Below are 21,226 nucleotides of genomic sequence, written 5' to 3' on the forward strand. Positions count from 1 at the left end.
GACACTGTGTTTATAGACGCCCCCTCCTCTCCAGGAAGCATGGAGGGGCAGCAGCTCCAGGGCAGCCAGAGACTGGCCTGGTTCAAGTCCTACCCCCACTACAGACTGATGCATCAGACAAGCATTTCATCTCTTTAGGCCTCAAGTAGTCTTATTTGTGAAAATGAGAACAAGACATCCTCATGGAACTGTGAGAAGTACATGAGTTGACATATCTGCTGAGAACACGGTAGCTCCTTAGGACCTTAAATAGTGCTGATGGACTTAAAAGAAAGCAAGAAAAATAGTAGCTCCTGGTCAAGACGCCTCTCAGCATTTTACTCCAAGGTCCTAAACAGCAGCAGCAGCAATAAAAAACATAAGCAAGATTTTTGAGAGACACAGTAAATGCTAAATTATCTTTGACGATCAAATCAGAAACGACAAGGAACAACCCCAATACCCGTCAGCTGATGACTGGATAAGCAATGTTGTCTATCCATACAATGGAGTATTATTCAGCCATAAAAGGGGATGAAATACAGATTCATGCTACAACGTGGATGAACCTTGAAAACGTTATGCTCAGTGAAAAGAAGCCAGATACAAAAGGCCACAGATTGTATGATTCCATTAATAGGAAATGTCTGCAACAGGCAAATCTGTAGAGACAGAAAGTAGATCAGCAGTTGCCCAGGGCAAGGGGGGTGTGAGGGGACAGAGGGTTGAGTGTGAACTTAATTTTAGCCAATAGACCTACCAGAGATGTAGGGAGAGTGACACGATAGGATTGATCCCCTTGGTTTCTCTTGCCCACGCTTTCTGGAAAGTGTGAAATGCACTGAAATTTCTAATGTTCGGGCAGGGGAGGGCAGGCTGAATGAAAAGGAAGGTCCTGAATCCCCCACGGGCTGGTGGTCGGCTCTGAGAGGGTACAGGGCCATTCAGAGCCTGGACCCTCGGTCAGATGGCTCCACAAGTCCCATCTGGGCGACTTTGGGCCAGCTACTCGACCTCTGTGAGCACTGGCCTCCTTATCATGACAACACCCACTCACAAAGCTGTGGCAGGATTAAATGAGGTAGCACACTTAAGCACTGAGCACCACGTTCTGGAAACACCAGCTATAATTACTGTAATGGCGCGGAACGAGGAGGGGCGAACAGTGGCCCAGGACAAGGGGAACCTGGCCAGCTCCTTTCAGCCCTGTCACTTCTTGTTCCACCCTGCCACCAAGGCCATGCCTCCGGCGTCTGCTTTGACTGCTGGTCAGTCACCAAGCCCCTTACGTCAACATCATGGGAGTCCTGGCAGAAGTGCACAGGGTTCAGGAGTGGGCAGGTCAACTCCAAGCCCCCAGAAAGAAACACCACTACTGACTACCTTACCGAATAAATCCACCGCCCGGGTGTTTATAGAACACAGACTCTGCATGAACTGCGATGATCGACTTTTTCCACGCACTCCCTCATACAGGTACAGCTCCTGTGGGCTTACAAGTCGAGTTGAGATAAGCTGTCTCATTTGATCCTCACGACAATGCTATGAACTTTTTTCTATCTCTACCTTACAGAGAAGTAAACTGAAGTCCATCAAGGTGACATTAAATTTTGTTCCCTCAAATAGCTGGCAAGCTCCCTGAGGGCAGACCCCATGTTACTGGTCTAGGTTCTCCTCGCAGGACCGCCTCCCATAGCGTGATGCTCAGGGAACTGCTCAGTGACTATGTGGCTTGACGACGCCTATCTGACAACCTGTCTAATGATTTAAACTGTACAGGTCTCACAATGGGTGACCGGACTAGACAGCTACCAAGTTTTAGGCAGTTTCCACAATCACTGTGGGACAATCAATCATCACTGTGACGTCCCCAGGAAGGAGCTAGAGATAAGTAAAGGATCCAGTTTATCTTTTCAATGTATTGTTCGTCTGTACACGGCTTTGGGTCCCCTGAAGGTTGTCCTTAACATGCATGGGCACAGAGCACAGATCTGTTTTACATAACACCGTGCCCCACGGCTTCATGAGGGACATTTACTGCCAGTGTAAGCCCCACCCTTTATTTTAAAAGGCGCAGGATTTTAGAGAAAAGCAATGAACTTAATATAAGGATACATTTGGCATGTGTTCAGAAGGTGGGGCTTCTTGTACTTCTGAAGGAGAGGGCATGTTGAAGGGTCCCAAGTCATAGAAGAGAAACAGCTCTGGCCTCTGTAAGCAGACACAATCTGGCTGCTTCCCCCTTCCCACCTATTTATATTTCCCAACACCTCCAGAATCCATCTGGGGATTCACAGGCCACCAGAGGGTCTTTGGCTTCCCTTTCAACAGATTTAATCTGTAGATGGTGTGTTGTTCCGAGATAAAGCCAGAAAAGTACATTCCTTTTCATCAGGAAGTCAAATATTAGCTTATTTAAGTAGGCACAGAGCTGGGATTTTATCTTGAATTGTTGACTTATTAAATATGTATTTCCCATCATAAGCAACATATTGTGGTGGGAAATTCAAAAATGAGTAAGAAGCAATTTATCAAAAAAATACATGTAAATACGTAGGTATAAATATAAAATGGGATGAAATGCTTTAAAATAGAGCCAAATGCTACAGAAGCACAGAGAGACCAGCAATTAATTTCAACTAAGGAGGTATGACAGTAGGTGGCATTTTGCCATTGCATTGATCACTGGCCCTCATTTTGAAAAAAAAGAAAGGAGTATAAACTTCCTTTTCATTTGTGCCACGGTTGGTGGGGATGGGTCTCAATACAGAGAGAACATTTATATTGAAGGATTCCAAGCAGACAGAATTCATCTTTTTAGAATCATCTAGCCCCAAAATAAACTAATTTTCTACTCTTATAAAGCACCGCTGGTACTTGGAAGAAATTATTTATCACATGCTGTGTTCAAAATTGATCAGTATTACAGCTTCTCAGGAGACTGGTACCTTCACTGTGAGAGCAGGTGTCAATTAAACAGTAAACAAACATGTCATTCTGGACCAAAAAAACCTCCTTTACTAAACAGGATCTTCTAGCTATCCCAGGAAGAGTCAGTTTCCCCTGTAACTCTCCAACCAAAACCTAACTTGAGAGGACCCAAATTTTTCAGGGGATGTGGAATCGGTGCATGGCACTTATGTTGCCTCTGCTGCCCACACCCACAGTGACTAAGCAGAGTGGCTGACACCATCTAAGCACCACACGCTCTACTCACCATCCCACTGACGTCCAATGACTGTGAGGTGGGTGTGCTGTCTCCCTGGTTATCTTAAAGGAAAAAAGCTCAGAGAGGTTCATGAACCTGCCCAGGTCCCATGATCGGGTAAGGACTGGAATTTCTATGTCCCATACTGCCTCTCCGGGTCTGGGTGAGAATATAGATCTGGAACTCAGATCTTCATCAAGAGAGGATAATAACTCTGTAAGCCTCATGCCTGGTATGAAGAATCACACATTATCCAATCTCGAGGAAATGCTACACCACAAAAATCCGCTACACGACTCAAACATGAACCGACTCTAATCAACACCAATCGAAGGCTCACCTCAGACAGCTGATACCCGAGAGGGTGTCGAATCCACACGGTGCCTGTCGTTCTTTTAGCTGTCTAAGCTCCCTTCCTGTATTGAGTTACCTTACCCGAGCAAAAGAACACAGGCCTGCAACTTCGTCTTCCCAAAGACATGCCCCCACAAAACGGTCAGAAAAATCTAAATTCTCTGCTCCTGCAAAGGGCCCATAAACTACCACCTACTTAAGAGTAAAACCACTCATAAAGCCATTGTTCACTGTTCCCAGTGTCCTTTAGGAGAACTGGTACCATCAATTCTATCTCAGGCTTATTCCAAAGAAAATGCTGTCTCTGTAAAGAAGTTTTTCTATTCTCTCTCATCACACATTTCTCACTTTCCCTCACCTGCCAGAACACTTTGGTCCAGACTCACCACTCAAATGCACGTGCTGTTTCTTTTAACTGACCTGGGACCCCCTCTCTCTCCCCTTCCTTCTGTCTGCTCACTTTGTGTCACACTCTAGTGGGTAAACCACTCCCAGCCCTCCTGCAGGCAGACCGGCCGCCCACCAGGGCTGAAGTCGAAAGTGGGCAGCCAGGAACTGCCCTGACCAGTTGGTCTCCCACCCACCTCTCTGAAGGCCCAGTGTGACCTGGTGATTTATGCTTTGTTTGGTAAGACTGGCAGGAAAACCCCCTGTAGCAAGCTCTGCCTCAGTGGGCCAGCTGGATGCATGATGAGGCACAAAAGCTTCTCAATCAGGTTTTGTGTCAACAGTAAAATGAAAACAAAAAAATTTTTTTGAAGGAAACAACACACTCCACATTTGCAAGGACAGTGGGAAAGAGAATGATACATAATGGTGTATCTATGACAACTAACCCTCCCAGTGGCTCAGAAGTTATGCGGAAAGAACTAAGGTGGGAGAGTGACAGAGGGTCAACGGCAGAGGCAGAGGCAGAGAGGCAAGGGTGCACCCACACACCACCAGCAGAGGGCGACACTCCCCACACCGCCCTCACATACACAGTGTCGGCTAATGGGCTTTCCTGTGGCCTCTTCCTAAGAAAAACAGCCACACCAAATTTCCATTTGGAAACCCAAAAAGGTTAAAGTGACTTAAGAAGAAAACAACTTAGGCTGACATATTCCCTAAAGAAGCAACAACTGACATACCCCAAACTCGTCATCCCCTGCCTCTCGGGGCTCAGGTTAACACCACCAACCTTGGAAGCAGGAATGGCCAGTCCCATACTTACATGTCGCTGCCTGGGCTGGGTTTGACCGAGTCCTCAGCTGGAAGGCAACACTCCATGATCTCATTAAAGCCTGCATTCCCAATATTCTTGGCAAGCTGCAAAAACAAAAGCCTATTTCAGGGTACTCAATTATTAATACATTCCACTGCCTCACAGTACTCAGACATCTGATGATTTATTTAACGGCCACTAAGAAATAGAGCAATAAAGTGGTTTGCCTTTAATGAAGACAGACAAAGCCCAAACCCCCAAGGTACCCATAAAACGAGAAGCAGCAGCAGGCCTATTACAGAGGAGCGTGATCATAAAACGTCCCCCAGATAGGATGCCTGGACGGACGGACGGGGAGAAGCAGTAACTTGGTCCAATGTGAGTATCCATCCTTACCTACCCCCACAAAAACCCTGTGCTCCGACTGCCATGGGCCTCGAAACCTTTATTTACGCCAGTGAGGAGGTGGCTCCCAACCCGGGAAGCCAAGATTCTAGTTCAAATCCTGGTTCTATTTACTGGCTTTGTGACCACAGGCAAGTCAGTTTACAGTTCGATTTTTTTTATCAGTAAAATGGGGACAATATCCACCTCACTGGGTTGTAATCATGATAAAATGGGACAACTTAGGTGAAAGCATTCAATAAACTGTAGCACTAAAAATGTAATGTATTTGTTCCAATGTGAGGTCCTCACTTGCCAATCAACCTTCTGACTTGTTAAAAATTAACACATTTTAATTAATGCTTACTGAACACCAGGCAGCAAATACTGAGATAAACGTCACAGTTTGTCTCACCCAGGCTACCCTGACAGTACGACAGCTGGCATCCTTCTGAACAGAGGCATGAACACGGACGCACTGGGAGTCGCTCAGGAGCAGGGATTCACTCCTCACTCCCAGCCCTCGGCTCAGCACGCAACAGACCGGTTTCCAGATCCGATTCTTCCGTGTTTAATGAGACAAAGAAAACCGAAGGGGAGCACCTCGCACTGTGCTTTGAGAGAACAGATACTTCATTTCCACGTTGGAAACGATGCAATGGGGAGAAGCGACAGTTCTGATATTAACTCTCAATGAATTACTCGGACAAAGGCTTACGGGGATGTCCTGAGAGACAAGGCTGCTGCCTGAATGGCCTCTCCTCTCTCCAGGGGGAAGTGGCTGAAGGAACCACCACAGGGATCTGGGCTAGAGAAGGTCGGACTTCCTGGTGGCAAGTAACGTAAAATAGTGAAAGGGTATCGTGAGGGATGCCAAAGGATGAAAGAAACATGGGGGACAGCTTAATAATCGGGCGATGAGCTTTCCTGATTTTACCTTGTCCTTGACAAATGAACAAAGCTTCCTAGCTGGCCCAAAGCACCAAGCACTAACCTACTCTGTCTCAGTCCTCAGTCCTGGCCCGGTGGCCTCAAGCCAATGTCAGGTGGCAAAACCCTAGGTGCCCCACTGCAGTTTCCCTAGAGACAAGGCTGATGGTCAGGGTGGTACACCACATCAGGTGACAGGGGCTGATGTACTGTGGAGCCAATGCCAGCTAAGGATATCTTCGGATTTCTTTCAATATCATGGACACTGTCACCTAGCCAAGCACAACCGTTTTTAGAAGGTGAGTGACAGAACAAGCCACAGCTCCCCCTCTGTGAGCAAGGGGCCCTGATGCCTCCTGGTCTGTGGTAAGCAGATGGGAGAGAACGTGAGGAGGAGAATTCCCTGGGAAATCAGAAAGCTGCTTCCCTTCTGCTTGGACTTGGCTGGTTTACTAGGGGACAGCTGGTCCAGGGAGCCACCACATCCATGCGTCACACTCGTCCAACACAGAGAAACGCACCACCTCACAGTTTTGCCAAGTTCCAGTGAATCTTTCAGCCTGCAGAGAACCCCTCTGGAATCATCAACAAAAGCAAAGCAACTGCAGATGGAGGCTGCAGGGTCATGTGAAGAAAACGGGGGCCCCAGCAGGCCAAGAGGGCAGGAGCCCAGGAAGCAGGAAGGCTGATGCTAAGCAGCCCCCACACAGAGACCACCACCCAGGACTCAGGGCTGCGCCAAGGCAGATGCAAGGCCAGGTCAGATGGAGGAGGGTCAGGGTACTTAGGTACTGCACCACTCAGAGAAGGGAACCCCAGCCCCAGGTGAGTCCACACATGCACGCTGAGCCTGCAAGTGTGCTGGGCCCTGGGCATGAGAAATGATGCTGCTCAAAGGGAGGTCAGTCTCGAGAGACAGAGGATAATTAAAAAGAAAAGAAATAAGGGCTGGCCCCGTGGCCGAGTGGTTAAGTTCACGCACTCCACTTCGGTGGCCCAGGGTTTCACAGGTTCGGATCCTGGGCACGGACATGGCAGTGCTCGTCAGGCCGTGCTGAGGCGGCGTCCCACATGCCACAACTAGAGGGATCCACAACTAGAGGGATCCACAACTAGAATATACAACTATGTACTGGGAGGCTTTGCGGAGAAGAAAAAGTTGGCAACAAAAGTTAGCTCAGGTGCCAATCTTAAAAAAAAAACAAAAAAAGGAAAAGAAATGCACCGTGATGAGGCTGGAAAAGAGGTGTGCACTGAGCACTACGAGAAGGGAGGGTCGGGGCGGCAGCAGAGCAGTGACCTGGTCAAGACGGCCTACAGGACACAGCGCTAGGGTCAGTCTGCTCCTGCTGCCCGTGCCCGGGGGGCGAGCACTCGGCAGGCTGGCACACTGTCACCACACGGGTGAACCACCACATGTGTCAACCAATTCAGCTTCTTCCAATAACAAACCAGACTTTCGAACTCTCAATCAGCTCCAAATTTGTGTAGGGAAATGGTTTGTTCTTTATTGGGCCCCCTCAGATCCCACAAGGGTGGAAGGCTTACAGAGCACGGCACACCTTTAATACATAAAAAATCTATGCTTAGCAGGAGGTTTTCTGAAAGCAGATTGCTTTAAAATTGAAAATATTAAGCTGGTGCATGCTAACATAGTGAAGGTGGCGCGACTGCCCAGGACTAATCTAATTAATACTTCAGTGACCCCAGCTTCTTTCCGCTGAGGAAGAAGGGTGTCTAAAAGCAGGTAAAGAGAAGAAAGATTACTACTAACCAGCCACCTTCACGAATGCGGCTGACACCCAGTCAATTAACATGGAAATCAAGCATGCTTTGAAAGAAAAACAAATTTAAAAAGAAATGGTCCAAGTGCCACAGCACATCATCCAGGGAGAGTGTTTGCAAACTCGAGGCCAGAAAATGATTTACAGAATTAAGCAAAAGACTTTTATCATGAGGAATATGGTGAGACCATATGGGAGGACAGCAGTGACATTTTATGGGGTGAGCTTCTGTTTATTTAGGAACACAATGCCAGCCAGAGAATGAAAATTCCTACTCATGGATCTGCTGTCTCTGTCATTTAAAAATCCCTTTCCTGTCACAGCACATCACCCTGAGATGGGGGCGCTATTACTGACCTACCTGAAGACAGAGAAACACCACTCCCGTAAAACACCTTTGTCCAGGCTGCACCCACAGAGATGCTGGAAAGTTACTTTCCAGTTCACCCTCTTACTTCTTTAATAGGGTACTAAGAGTCTAGTTAACATTTGCTGCACAAGAAAACATACGATAATGAACAAATCAGCCAAAGACGCTGACATCACTGCCCTATGAATCTGAAAGGTTCATAAATGGAGCAGACAATCAGAGTGAACTTTCCTGTGGATTCACACATTAGGACACATGGATCATTCTTCTGAAAGGATTTTGTTAAAGTCATCTTGGAGGAGGAGATAATAATGATAGCTAATATTTTACAGTTTTTACTACATGCCAGACATAATTCTAAATACACAAGCACAGAGAGAGGGAGAGAAAGAAAGTGGGGGAGGGTGTGTGTGTGTGTGTGTGTGCGTATCAAGCCTTCAGAAAATCCTTTGTTCAGGCATCTGTCTAAGCAAAATAAAATAACTAGGTGCTTTGAAAAGGTCTGAAATTCCTATGCTTTACAAATGAATACTCACACCTGACACGTACTCTCCATCTGTTGCCTAACTTAATGGCTGAGGAATAAGGGTTTGGGACACAATGTCATACCCGCAGCCCTGGCACACAGTAATGGGGTGGGGTTGAGAAGTGGGGAGATGGATGTCTGCCTCCTGTGAGCAACCAGACAGGCAGAGTTCAGGGACAAGCAGAGGGTGGAAATAAATCCACATGATTCATGGCCTCCTGCCCTTTGTTTTTCTGATAACCGCCCAGGAAAAGACTTAGATAGGGAGACTTGAAAACTACAGCAGAGACCAGACATTGAAAGATCTGCAGACGCTGACTGGGAGGGCTCTGCCTGATATCTCCATAATGGTTGCGAGTTGGCCAAACTTTACTCTCCTATGAGAATATACAGACAGAAGCTCTGGGAGACAGAAACCAAGATCTAAGCCAGGGATCAGAGCCACCTCATCTTTTCATCAAAATGGAAACGTTTTCCTTTCAGCCTTCTTTGGTGTTTTCCTCTTTGGTAGGCAACAGAAGCTCATGAACATCGTCAGTTAAATTTTTGAGACACATTTAAGCAGGTGTAACAGACGTGTTGGAGTCAGGCTCCTACCAGATCACTAGAGCCATTATTAAATGCTCACATGGCCATTATTAAAATTACATCATATAAAATCATAATTAAATAAATTATATTAAAAACAGTAATAGGGGCTGGCCCCATGGCCAAGTGGTTAAATTTGCGTGATCTGCTTTGGCGGCCCAGGGTTTGCTGGTTTGGATCCTGTGCACGGACCTATACACGACTCATCAGGCCATGCTGTGGCAATGTCCCACACAGAAGAACTAGAAGGACTTATAACTAGGATATACAACTATGCACTGGGGCTTTGGGGAAGAAAAAAACAATAGTAATAAATACTCAACACTCATCACTTCCTAATTATTTTACTACATTTTACTACCCTCTATGTTTTTGAAGTTACTTATGACTCTTGTATTTGTATGGTGAACTTACTATAAATGGTGTGCTGTTAAACATCTCTTTCCCACTGCACACTCAGTAATTCACACTGGTAGCCTGAAACTGGCCATGGTGGGAGTATCTATATCATGGGAATAGGGAGACTGCAAAGCAGGGCTTTTTTTTTACCCCGAGAGTTGGCTGTTAAACGTTTGTTGGGGTTGGGGAATGGAACAGGGATGAGGAGGGACAGCAGTGACATCTTGCCACAGGGCAAGACGACCACCGCAAAGGCCAGTTTACATCCCAGCTTCCTCAAAGGTTAAGGGTGTGAGCTCTGGAATCACATTAAAGGGGCCACCGCCCCAGACCAGGCTCTTTAATACACAACCTTGGGCATATTTAAACATTCTAAGCCTCAGTTCCCCCTTTGTAAAATGGGGATAATATACCAAGGTCATAGGGTTGTAGTGAGGGGCAAATGAGCTAATGCATAGAAAGTGCTCTGCAAAGTGCCTCGCATAAACTAAGCAATTATTATTTCACCGTAAATCACAACGCTTCCCAGTGTTTTAAGAAAATTAGTACAGCAGTATAGCACATGCCATAGTTTATCAGTGCTCAGTGAGAAGCAATTGTGTTTCTTTGAAAATAGACTGTGAGAATGTCAAATCTACGGCCTCATCAGTTACGCAGACTACTACGCGCGCACACACAGCTCTACCACACAGGCAGGTTGTGTGCATCACTACGTTAACAATAACCACAGTGTGTAACCAAAAACACACCGCTCAGGCCTCGCTGAGGGTGGCTTAGTTTTAAACTTGAAGTCACCAGGGATATCACTAAATGGGCTACCAGAATCCACTCTAGTTTCTCCCAACTCTGTCTTTCAAGACCATAAAGAAATTCCTCGGAAAGACTGGAAGGATTTGACAGGATAGTTCAAAATGCATTACAAGTTCACACACGTTGGATCCAGAGTAGTCATCAATGAGATTTACGGCCTCTTGAGAGGTATATTGACCACAACAATTGATTTTCTGTCAAGACTACTGCTCTTAACACTAAAATCAACGGCAATCAATATCCACTTAATATTTACTGTCCAATGCCCGGCTACCCCAAGAAAGAATTACCAACACTGCTTTCTAACCAGCAGTCATGGACTTTGAAAACAGCTCACAAAAGCTCACATTTTAGGTGGCCCCAAAGTACCACCTCGGTGTGATGTGCCCTGTTCCTCAGTGGGGCCACAGACTCAATACTCTGAGAGTTAGTTACTTCACAGAAAATGCTTCAACCTCCTAATAACGATATATACTGCATGGCTCATGTGCTATCACTGAACAGAGAATGAAAGATCTTTTTTACAAACAAAGGCAGTAAAAGCAAAGACCAATATCTCTCCCACAGAGTGACAGTAAGGGCAGAAGAAAAGTCCACTTCAGGCTCGAGCCAGGTAGTGACCAGACGTGGCAGAAATCAGCTGATGACTCAGGGAGAATGAGTCCTTTACTGTCCCTGGGCTTCAGGTTCTGCATCTGTCTACGAATGGGGTGAACAAGAGCATACCACCACCCTATTCCAGAATCCTACTCTAGTCTCAACGCTCCTTTTTGAGTTTCACTTCACTTTATTCATTTAAAAATAAAGTTTTGCAAGAAGAAGTGCCCTGAAGTACTAGTTAGCTGAGAAGGAGGGATTACCAAAGAGCTTCTAATTGCCCAAATCCATCTGGCAAACATCAACACCACCAGCCCAGTGGAATTTCAAGAAACCAAAATGGATTTAAAGACCAAAATAAAAACTTAGCTTTCATCTCATTTAGTTCCATTCCAAAATCAAGGATCTGAAAATTACCAGCAGCTCAGATGTTCCCAATACATCTAACGTCAGGGACTGCATCCTGGAGTAGTGAACCCCCAGCTCTCGGTGGATTCCAGAACACTCGATGCAGGTCAGAATGCCCAGATTGGTGGAAAGCCATGTAGGATCTGTCAAAGAGAACAGGGAAAGTTGGAGCTTGCAGCCAATAGGCCAGGGTCAGAACTTTATTCCTGCATAATTTCTAACCAGGGAGTTTGGAGCATGAGCATTTTTTTGATACCTAGTGCAGCCAGAACCTTCATTCATCCATGATTACCACTAGTTTACACACAATACACATATACGCACATGTCTGTTCTCTCTCCTCTTCCTATCCCTCCACCTCCCCAGCCTTCCATTCATTTATTAAGTGACAGGTGCCATGTGCACAAGAATAAATAGGACACAGTGCCCTCTAGTGGCCATGGGTCCCTGGAGGGCCATCCTGAATACAGACACACCCATCACCAACCTGGTCTTACTAGTAAAGGGGAGGGAGAGGAAAACTGAGGCCCACCAAAGTCTGGTTCTATAGGGGAACAGACTTAAAACATACATGTCCACAGGTTCACAAAGATGCTAATAATGACAACAGAGAACACATACTGTGTGCTGATGCCATGCTGTGTTCAGTACTTCGGGAGCAGCAATGACAGCTCACATTGTGAGAGCTTCAGAAATTACAGACCCTTTCATATAACACCTCATTTACTGCATACGAGAGGCCCAGGAGGTGAACAGGGCAGGTGTCTTCACAATGCTCGGAAAGGAGAAGGGCCCTGCTCGAGGCTGCAGGTGGATGAGAGCCAGACCACAGTCTTGCCTTCATCTGGGCTCAAACCCATGCTTGCACCAGCCACCGAGTTTCTCTTCAAATCATGTTTACTCATTCACTGAAGCATCCTACTATGCCTTGGCACATATCTTTCTATGTGCTTGGCACATAGCAGGTACTCAAGAAATGCCTGACAGATGAATGCTGAATTTACTGAAAATGGGGCATTCAAAATAAAATGGCCATTATCACGGCCCATAAGTACAATTCTCTTTAGAATTGCTTGTTTGCCCTTAGAAACTCACATCAGGTAAATATCACAACCTTGGTCACTAGACAATTGTGAAGTTATTCTTAAAAAGTTCACGTTAAACATATAGACAGAGAACTGATCGGTGGTTACCAGGGGAAAGGGGAGGTGGGGGGAGGGCACAAAGGGTGAAGTGGTGTACTTACAACATGACTAACAATAATGTACAACTGAAATTTCACAAGGTTGTTAAATATCATAATCTTAATAAAAAAAAAGTTCACGTTAAAAAATTTTATCCATGCTAAGAAACACTTCCCGGCATTTGTGTGTTCACGCCACTAGATCTGTTCTATGGTATTGACGGCACCATGCTTTTGGTAGGGACAGGTGTACATTTTAGACTACTTTACATCAAGTTTTTACAACACCCATATTGTCTTAGCATTTAAAAAAACGTACATAGCTTTGATTTCTTTATAAAAATGTTTTAAAAGTCTAAGTACTATACTACCCTTATCTTTTCTTAAGAAAAAGTACAATTCACTACTTATCAATCCCTAAAAGGTAAGATCCAAAAAGATCTTAAAAGATGCTGCCAAAATGGGTCAAGACGCCCATGAGATAATTCCTCCAGTTACCCCCAAACACAGCCCTCAGGGTAACAGGAACCTCGTGGAACTTCTCAACTATCCACTCTATTTTTGCTGTGTTTGTTTTCAATAAAAATTGTCAGAGAATTAGAGGAATGAAAAGGTAACTGACAATTCTAGCCAAGCCACGATCTCTCTCACGTTACGAATACTCAGAAAACACTCTTCTGTAGCTCCCTTGCCCCAACACCTTTCCATCTTAATTAGAAGACTGTCAGCTCCTCACACTCTGAAATCACTAGTTGTTAAAATCTGCCGCGATACGCTCTGTCCATTAGAGATGAAGTCCCTCACAAGCTTTATCAAAACGTGGAAATAAACATCTCATTTTATAGAATGTGACAGCTAGCAGGCCTGGAAATAATCCTGACCTGTTTGTTCATTTTCCATAGAGGAAAACTGGTACCTGACAAAGTGAGCGGCTCTTCCAGGGTCACAGACTAGACAGCGGCTTCAAGTTACTACAGAAGTTCCACCAAGCAGTACAAAGGGAGGATGGAGTAAATCCCAGGAAAAGCCGCCCAGACGCAGCCTCTGGAGCCAATACAAAGACCAGATGACCCTGATTTCACCTCAGCCTGTGCTTCAGTTTTCACTTCTCAGCAAGCATTTAAATCTTTTCAGCTCTATCAGGCCATCTTCCTGAGGTCCTGTTCCGAGGGCCAGAGGAGCCATCTTCCCACCCTTCCCCCCACACAGTCTGAACACAGCTCAGCAAGCATTTGTGTGACGGCATGGGATGAGCTCAGGCTGAGCGGCACTGAACTCTGTGGTGGAAGTGAAAGGGAAAATCAATGACTGGATTCTGTGACTCAGAAAGGGATTTAAACGTCAGAGAGTTCGGGGGGGTGCGGGGGGGTTGGGTCACCTGGCGCCCCGCAGTCGCAACACACGTCATTGCCCGTCATCCTCTGGACTTCAGAGATGATCTCCTTGGTCAGTTCTTGGACTATGTTATTTTCTCCAGTATTGTCGTCTCCCTTAAATGCATTGTTTAAAGCTTCTTCTTTGCTGTTTTGCAGCACAGACATCCATCTAGAAGAGTCATAGTGACACTGTGTTAAATCCTAAGGACAAGTGCTAAGTCCCAGCCTGAATCCCACCCGCAAAGAACTTACATGTGACATTCCTGTTCGTCTTCAGCTTGGAAGTGGTACGTCCTGTCATCTGCGCAGCAAGAGGAGTTTCATCAATTGTGAGCCCAGACAGTAATCCATGCACAATTCCAAAAGAAAGTGGTTTACAACTAATGTCAGGAATAACCTTGACTCTCTGCTAGGAAATCAATGATTTGTATAAAATTGAGCACTCGCTCCCCTCCTTCACAGACCGGCCTCCGCTTGCTCCAAGACTGTGGCTTTGTAATGCAAATTAGCGAGACTGCCCCTTCTTCCATTCAAGTCTAAAAAGGCACAGCTTCCAAAAACTGAAGCTATTCAATGAAAACCATCACTACCTTTTCAGAAGCTTCATTTTGGTAACTTGCTACAGAGTTGGCCCCCAAAAAGTAATTGTTAAAGACCTCTGAATAGTAAAAGCTTTTTTGAAGCGAGTTATCTTAGCAGTTTTCTGGCCTTCTTAGAAAAAGATCATTAGGAGAAACTCTAGCAACATAATGCTATGGGAGTGCTTGTATTACAAATATAGCGAAATCAAGAGGAACTGCTAACCATGGAACACAAACTCTTATGCTCACACAAAGCTGGCGTCAGCAATGTTTACAAGGGTTTTGCCAGACCGCTGACCCCCTGTATGCACAGGAGAGAGGAGGGGGCACGTGATGTGTCAGTCTTGCCAAAAATACCTAACCTCAGTCCAATTGGGGGAAAGCATCAGAGAGACCAAATTGAGGGACACTTGACCAAAAAATGATCAACAGTCTTCCAAAAAGTTATCATGGGGGTCAGCCGCAGTAGCCTAGCAGTTAAGTTCAGCATGCTCTGCTTCAGTGGCCCAGGTTCGGTTCCCAGGTGGGGGCCTACACCACTCGTCTATCAGTAGCCATGCTGTTGCAGCAGCTCACATACAACAAGAGGAAGATTGGGAACAGATGTTAGCTCAGGGCAAATCTGCCTCAGCAAAAAATTTTTTTAAAAGAATCAAGGTCATAAAAGACACAGAGAGACTACAGAACTGCCATAGACCATAGGAGACTCAGATAAAATAACAACTAACTGCGAGGTGGGATCCTGGAGAGAATCCTCGAACAGGAAACAGACATTAGTGGAAAACTGGTAAAATCTGAGTAAGATTCCTCACTAACAGCATCATCCCAATGTCAATTCCCTGGTACTGATAGTCGTACATCAATGACAGATACAAAAGGTAATATGTACTATCGGAAAACTGTACTAAGATGTTGACATTAGGGGGAGCTGGATGAGGGATATACAGAAGTTCTCAATTCCACAATCAGCCCAAAACAAAACAAAAAATTAAATATAAAAACAACAAAGAAAAAAAAGTGAGGTGATCCAACTTCTCCAGATGGCAGAGCAGTGACAGGCAGGGACTGCTCTTGGGGACACATAATAAACATCTGTGCCCCTCAAGATGAGCTAATACGTCATCTTCCAATAGTAGTTTTTATACTCCTGGAAGCACTTTGGTTCTTAGAACAATTCTTAGTAAGTTGGCTGGGAGGAGATGGAGGCCCAGAGAGGTCAAGTGGCAAAAAACAAGCGTACCCAGCAGTGGACGAGTCAGGTTTTCTGATTCCTGGTCTGAAACGCTTCCTGCCACACCATCTCACCTTTACTCTCCGACACCCAGCGGAATGGAAATACACCCTCTCTCATCCCCACCCTGTTACTGAGGAGAGGAACAGAGTTTAAGAGACCTGTTTCAAGATCAGAAAAATGAATTTGATTTTGTGAACTAAGTATTAGTGACTGCACCAGGCTGAACTGTTGGGAGGAGTTTCCACCACGTGCTGGAAAGAGAGGAGCGAGGCCTCTCTCCCTGCTCCCACCTTCTCCCTGATGAACACAGCCTCATCTGGAGCAGGTAGCGGATGGCAGGTCCACATCCCACACTAAGGGGATCTCGGAGTTCTCAGGAAGCTGTGCCGATGGCAGGTAGTACCTGAGACGTGTCTACCACTGAGCCACTTCATGGCCAGACCAGGAACAGCTCAGGAGGAAAATCAAAGAGGCAAGGGGGAGCAACCCACTTCCTTCGGCTCAAGGAATTCTTGCTTCTCCACCTGAGGCTCTGGCCCCAATTGGCCACGAACCTGTCGTGTGGACCCGGGAAGTTACCAACTTCCTGTGGGTCCATCCTACTCAAAGGACTGACCTAGATCATCTCTGAATTTCCTGCATCTTCCAACACACCTACGGTTACTGAGTGACTCAAGGATAATGGCTTAGGACTTGAATTTGCAAAGGGTGGGGTCAACCCGAGAAGGGCTGGCCTTGCCATGAAAATGTCCTCCTTGAGAGCATGGCCTGTTTATAGCTTGATCAGAGTGAGGAATCCCTGCCTAGTGGAGAGAATGGCAAAGGGGGATCTTGCAGGAAAATAAGTGAAGCCAGTGGTCTGTCTGTTATTCTTCTGGGCTCTCTAAGCAATTCCAAGATGGCTTTACAAGGTAAGGGTCAGGAGGGCGCAGCGGTTCCTGGTGCCTGGTAGACCCACACCTGAAATATCATCCTCGCTGCCTATCGTGCAGCCTTTTATTTCTCCAAACACCCAAACGTTTTAAGAGCTCAAAGGCATCTTGGTGATAGTGTCCCACTAGCCCGGTCAGTAGGAAGAGGAGGAGTCAGAGAGGGTAACAACCACATTCCCTGGTCAGGCAGAATCAGACTCGAACCCAAGCCTGACCTTCTCAGGACGCTCATCGAATCAAGGCTTCAGCACCTTGCAGTGCCTCCCTTGACGACTCCTGGGGGAAGTTTCAAGTTTCTCTGTAAGAACTCAAACCCACATAGCACTGCGACAAAGCATTTTCACTGTAAATACCTGGGGGAGGAACACCCTTGGAAAACTAGCTGAGGAAGAAAAATTCATAGGACTGGGATTCATTCTACCCCCTGGAAGACAGTGGGAAGAAGAAGAGATGAGAGCTTTTTTCAAAGATGACAACGGACTCTGGCAAATTTACGACAGCGCCTCAAACCAGACTCAGTAAACCTTCTGGGTATCAGAGGCTGGAAGCCCTTGCCTGAAGATATTTATTTCGCATTAGGTACTAGAGCAAAGATACTGATGGAATCTAGGCAAATGACAGCCTGCTGGAGCGTTCACACAAAACCAGACTCACACAGACCACCTTCCCAGACGTCTGAGGAACACAACAATTCATGCTTGGTAGGTAGGTAGGCACACTTACCATCTACCAACCCTCCTCAGTGCCTGAGCTGTTGCTAAAAATGTGTAGGTTTGGCAACGCTGTGGAGTTGTTCACAAGTCTGAAATAAACGGTTCTACATAGGTCTACTTGGGGCTCCCACAAGGGGTGACGGAGGTGACGGGTGAGCTGAGGGAAGAGCTCGCACCCACCTCCACCTGTGCAGAACTCAGGAGAGCTTAGCGAACTAGTAAGTGTCGATCACTTATTGAAGGGTGACATACTGCTTATTATGGGTTATTGCCTCAGAAAATGGCAAGGCCTAAAATCCTCCAAGTGTTACCTAGCCACTGGCTGACATCAGATTATACCATCAAGGTTTTTCCCTTTAACGAAAACTTTTTATTGTTCTCTAGAGGCAGATAACCCCTATAGTGATCACACTGTAAACTATAGTCAGTTCTCCACATTCACACCACCTTGTATGAAGGAAGGATCTGAGACCAAGCTTCGATGAGAAGGGTAAATGAATTTGGGGGCCTCACTAGACTGAGTTGGGACACAGGGTTCGAAACAGGATAAAGTCAGTTTTTATTTTACAAATCAGTCTAGAATCTGAAGAACAGAACAAACAATATCCTTCCCCCACAGCACAGTGCTCAACACTCTCCTGTAGCTCAGTACAGTGCACATCAGAAGAGGGAAATGGGGGTTCAAGAGGAACCCCCCCTCCAGCCTCCGTCTCTTCACCTCACCCAGCGAAGCCAAGACAGTAAAATTACCTCACGAGTTTGCTTTGAGCATTAAACTATCTAGTAAGTAACTTTCTAGCCCTCAAAAATACAGTCCCACAGACATCGTAACAAGCAGCCACCTCGTGCTCAGGGAGACTGAGGCAAATAAGACAGCGCCCATCTTCCTGAAATACACGGTCAAGTCTTCTATCAATCTCACTCTAGAGCCCAAACCCCTAGGGACTTCCTTTTGAAAGCCTTTTGAAAAAGGAGCTGGCCCCTTCTCTTCCCCCAAATTGTAACCCTGCCACCAAAAATTGCCAAGAACAAGAGGCCAGCAGCCTATTTTCTTTAGGATTTCTCGCTGGTCCTTTTCTTTTTTCCTAGGGGACGCTGGCTGAACGTTCACCACAATAGACGGTTCTGTGGTAATCCCTGTGTGTATGCCGGAAAAAAGAAAAGCAAACAGAAGGGGAAAGACCAATTCTGTGGTGGGGAAGACAAACCAATTTCAAAAACCAAAGTTTCAAGGGCCCTGCTGAAGACCTTACCACTTTAGTTGTGCAGCATTTCCAACATCACCCAAATTAGGGAAACTCTGACAAGAGAATCATCCTTTTTTTAGTTAAGTGAAGGGATTCAGGCTTGAGGACTGATCTAGTATAACCTCCTTGCTTACAACTAGGAAAACTGAGGCTCAGGGAGCTGAGGCGACGTATCTGGGTTTACAGACCCCACGAGGAGAGGAGGGCCGTCCTCGAAGTCAAGTCTCAACTGGAGGGACCGGCAGGCGAACAATTATGAGTGGAAAGAGAAAGCACGTATGTCACTTGAAGTAAAGTCATTTCTCTTTGAAAACCAATTCTTTAAAAGGCACTGTTTGAAATGGGATGGATGCCCTAGAAGAGAGTTTAACGCCATTTCTCTGTGGTGCAGCATCTGACAAACACACTTACGTGAAATAAGGTCAAAGCACTTTTTCTCCTCAGGGTTGGTCTTCACTTGGCAGGTTAATAGGTTGAGCTTTGCAGGAGGCCGGTTAGCCTGTTTAAAAAAAAAAAGAAAGAAAGAAACAGAGCTGGGTGGGAAGGAATAGAAAACCATAATGCGTCATTCCCCATTAAAACAGGGCAAGATCAGGGGTGTCACTGGTTTGCAAAGATAGCTTTCAGAAGGCAGATTTATGTAGGAAGGCATGACAGAGGCACATCACAGCAGGTCCCTCAATTTCAGCTCCCCAGAGGGCAGCTGTCCCTCCTGGCAAGGGATGCTGAGTGGCCCACACGCCCATCCAGACACGGGGACAAGCGATGCTCGTTTGATACTGATGGCGGTGGCCTCCTTGGGATCAAAATGCTCCATGGCTAAAGCTCTGAGACATTCTGTCCTTATTTCTACTGACGACAGAGGCAGTTGGCGGGGTGACTTGGGAACCCAGCTCAATTTCTGGTGATCTTAAGTGTTTTGCTGTGTGTAAACACTCACTTCCAGGGAAAGTAATCTCACAGCACAAAAATGCCAGAGAAATAAATTTCTGTTACTTTCTGAAGTGGTGACAGATAATAGACTCACAATCCTAAATACCAACCATCTGTCACTCCAGTTTCAACAAAACCCACGTCATTCACATCCGTATCTCCCCCAACATCCCACCTGCCAAAGTGGTAACAAGAGATCACAAAAGATTTTTGTCAGAGATGTGTCAAAAATGGCTATCTTATTACCATTTCAAAAACTACCATATTTGGTCCAAAAATGCAAAAGGCAAAGGATAAGAAGATAATTTTAGAAAAAAACTTCTGAATGGTAAAATGCCTCTCAGAAATCTTGGAGAAATCTCCAAATATGAATGGGCTTATCTTACCTCTTACCAAGCTACTAAAGAAAAGATCAAACAAAACGTCTTTGACTTCAGTTGTTCTTGTCTGCCCCTTCCCGTGGCCAGTAGATGTGTCACGAAATTGTAACAGCTTGGATTTGGGACCGAGGTACACATACACAAGCAGCTACACCTGGGCAGACCTGTGAGACCCACATGCATTTACAGACCTCTCTGCACTAAACTCCCAGAGTCAGGGTGAGGGAGGGTGGTCTCCATTAAAACAGGACTGATCCTTGCACTGGGAACAACCTGGGTTGGACAGAAGGAAGTGTAGATACGCAGAAGTTGGATGAACGCGCAGTTGTAGCAGCCCCTCCCGGTGTGTCGCCATGTCGACCTCATCTCTTTGATGGAAGTCACTGGATATTCTCTACAACCTGCAGATGTCTAACAGAGTCCCTAGATCGTCGGAAATCGGTACTAGAAGACTGCAAGCTCTGCCTCATCTTGCAAACCTTGACAATTCCAGGTAAAACACAATCAATCCAATTTTGGATCTTTACCAATGCAAGTACCTGGCTCGTCCGGGAACCAAAAGACCAAATATTACATTTCTGCAGTGCCAAGTAGGTGCCCACACTACAGATGCAGCCAAATGCTTTGCCACAGGTGTGGAGCCCAGAGAAAGTCTGCGTCTCCCGTGACCACACAACTGCATATGCGCATTTAAATGACGTTCTTGGCCTACTTCCAAAGTGCTGGGGTCCGCTAAGTCTTACACACAGGAGCAGTAGAAGGGGTTGGTGCACTTTGGTAAGTACAGAAACACTTCCGTGGACAAGAAGATGATTTTGCATAATAATAATAATACCTATATTTATTCAGCTATTATTTATTATTATTATATTATGTGCTTGTATGAGGCAAGCACTGTTCTAAGCATTTTTAATGAATTAACTCATCTAATTGTCCTAACTGCCCTTTGAGGTAGGAACTCCAATTTTATAGATAACAACACTGGCCCAGACAGACTAAATAATTTGATTGAGCTGATACAGGTTGGGAGCAGTGAAGCCAACACTGGAACAAGCCAGCCTGGCCCCAAAGCCCAAGCTCTTAACTGCCACTCCCTCTTGCCCTCG

The 21,226-nt window shown here is 45.9% G+C and overlaps 1 protein-coding gene across 11 annotated transcripts in view; it reads right to left on the reverse strand.

Annotated features, from left to right (window-relative positions):
* The window catches only part of ASAP2 (ArfGAP with SH3 domain, ankyrin repeat and PH domain 2), a 176,799-nt gene that overhangs the window by 25,379 nt on the left and 130,194 nt on the right, over positions 1-21,226 (reverse strand). For all 11 annotated transcript variants that reach the window (XM_023619569.2, XM_070235912.1, XM_023619565.2 and 8 more), the window contains 5 exons: positions 19,219-19,306; positions 14,353-14,401; positions 14,103-14,269; positions 11,551-11,684; positions 4,755-4,849 (listed from right to left, as the gene is read on the reverse strand). In XM_023619569.2, coding sequence (XP_023475337.1) covers positions 4,755-4,849; positions 11,551-11,684; positions 14,103-14,269; positions 14,353-14,401; positions 19,219-19,306 — 533 coding nt within the window. The remainder of the gene's footprint in view (positions 1-4,754; positions 4,850-11,550; positions 11,685-14,102; positions 14,270-14,352; positions 14,402-19,218; positions 19,307-21,226) is intronic.

This window comes from Equus caballus, chromosome 15, assembly GCF_041296265.1.
Source record: "Equus caballus isolate H_3958 breed thoroughbred chromosome 15, TB-T2T, whole genome shotgun sequence".
In the NCBI taxonomy this organism is placed as follows: domain Eukaryota; kingdom Metazoa; phylum Chordata; class Mammalia; order Perissodactyla; family Equidae; genus Equus; species Equus caballus.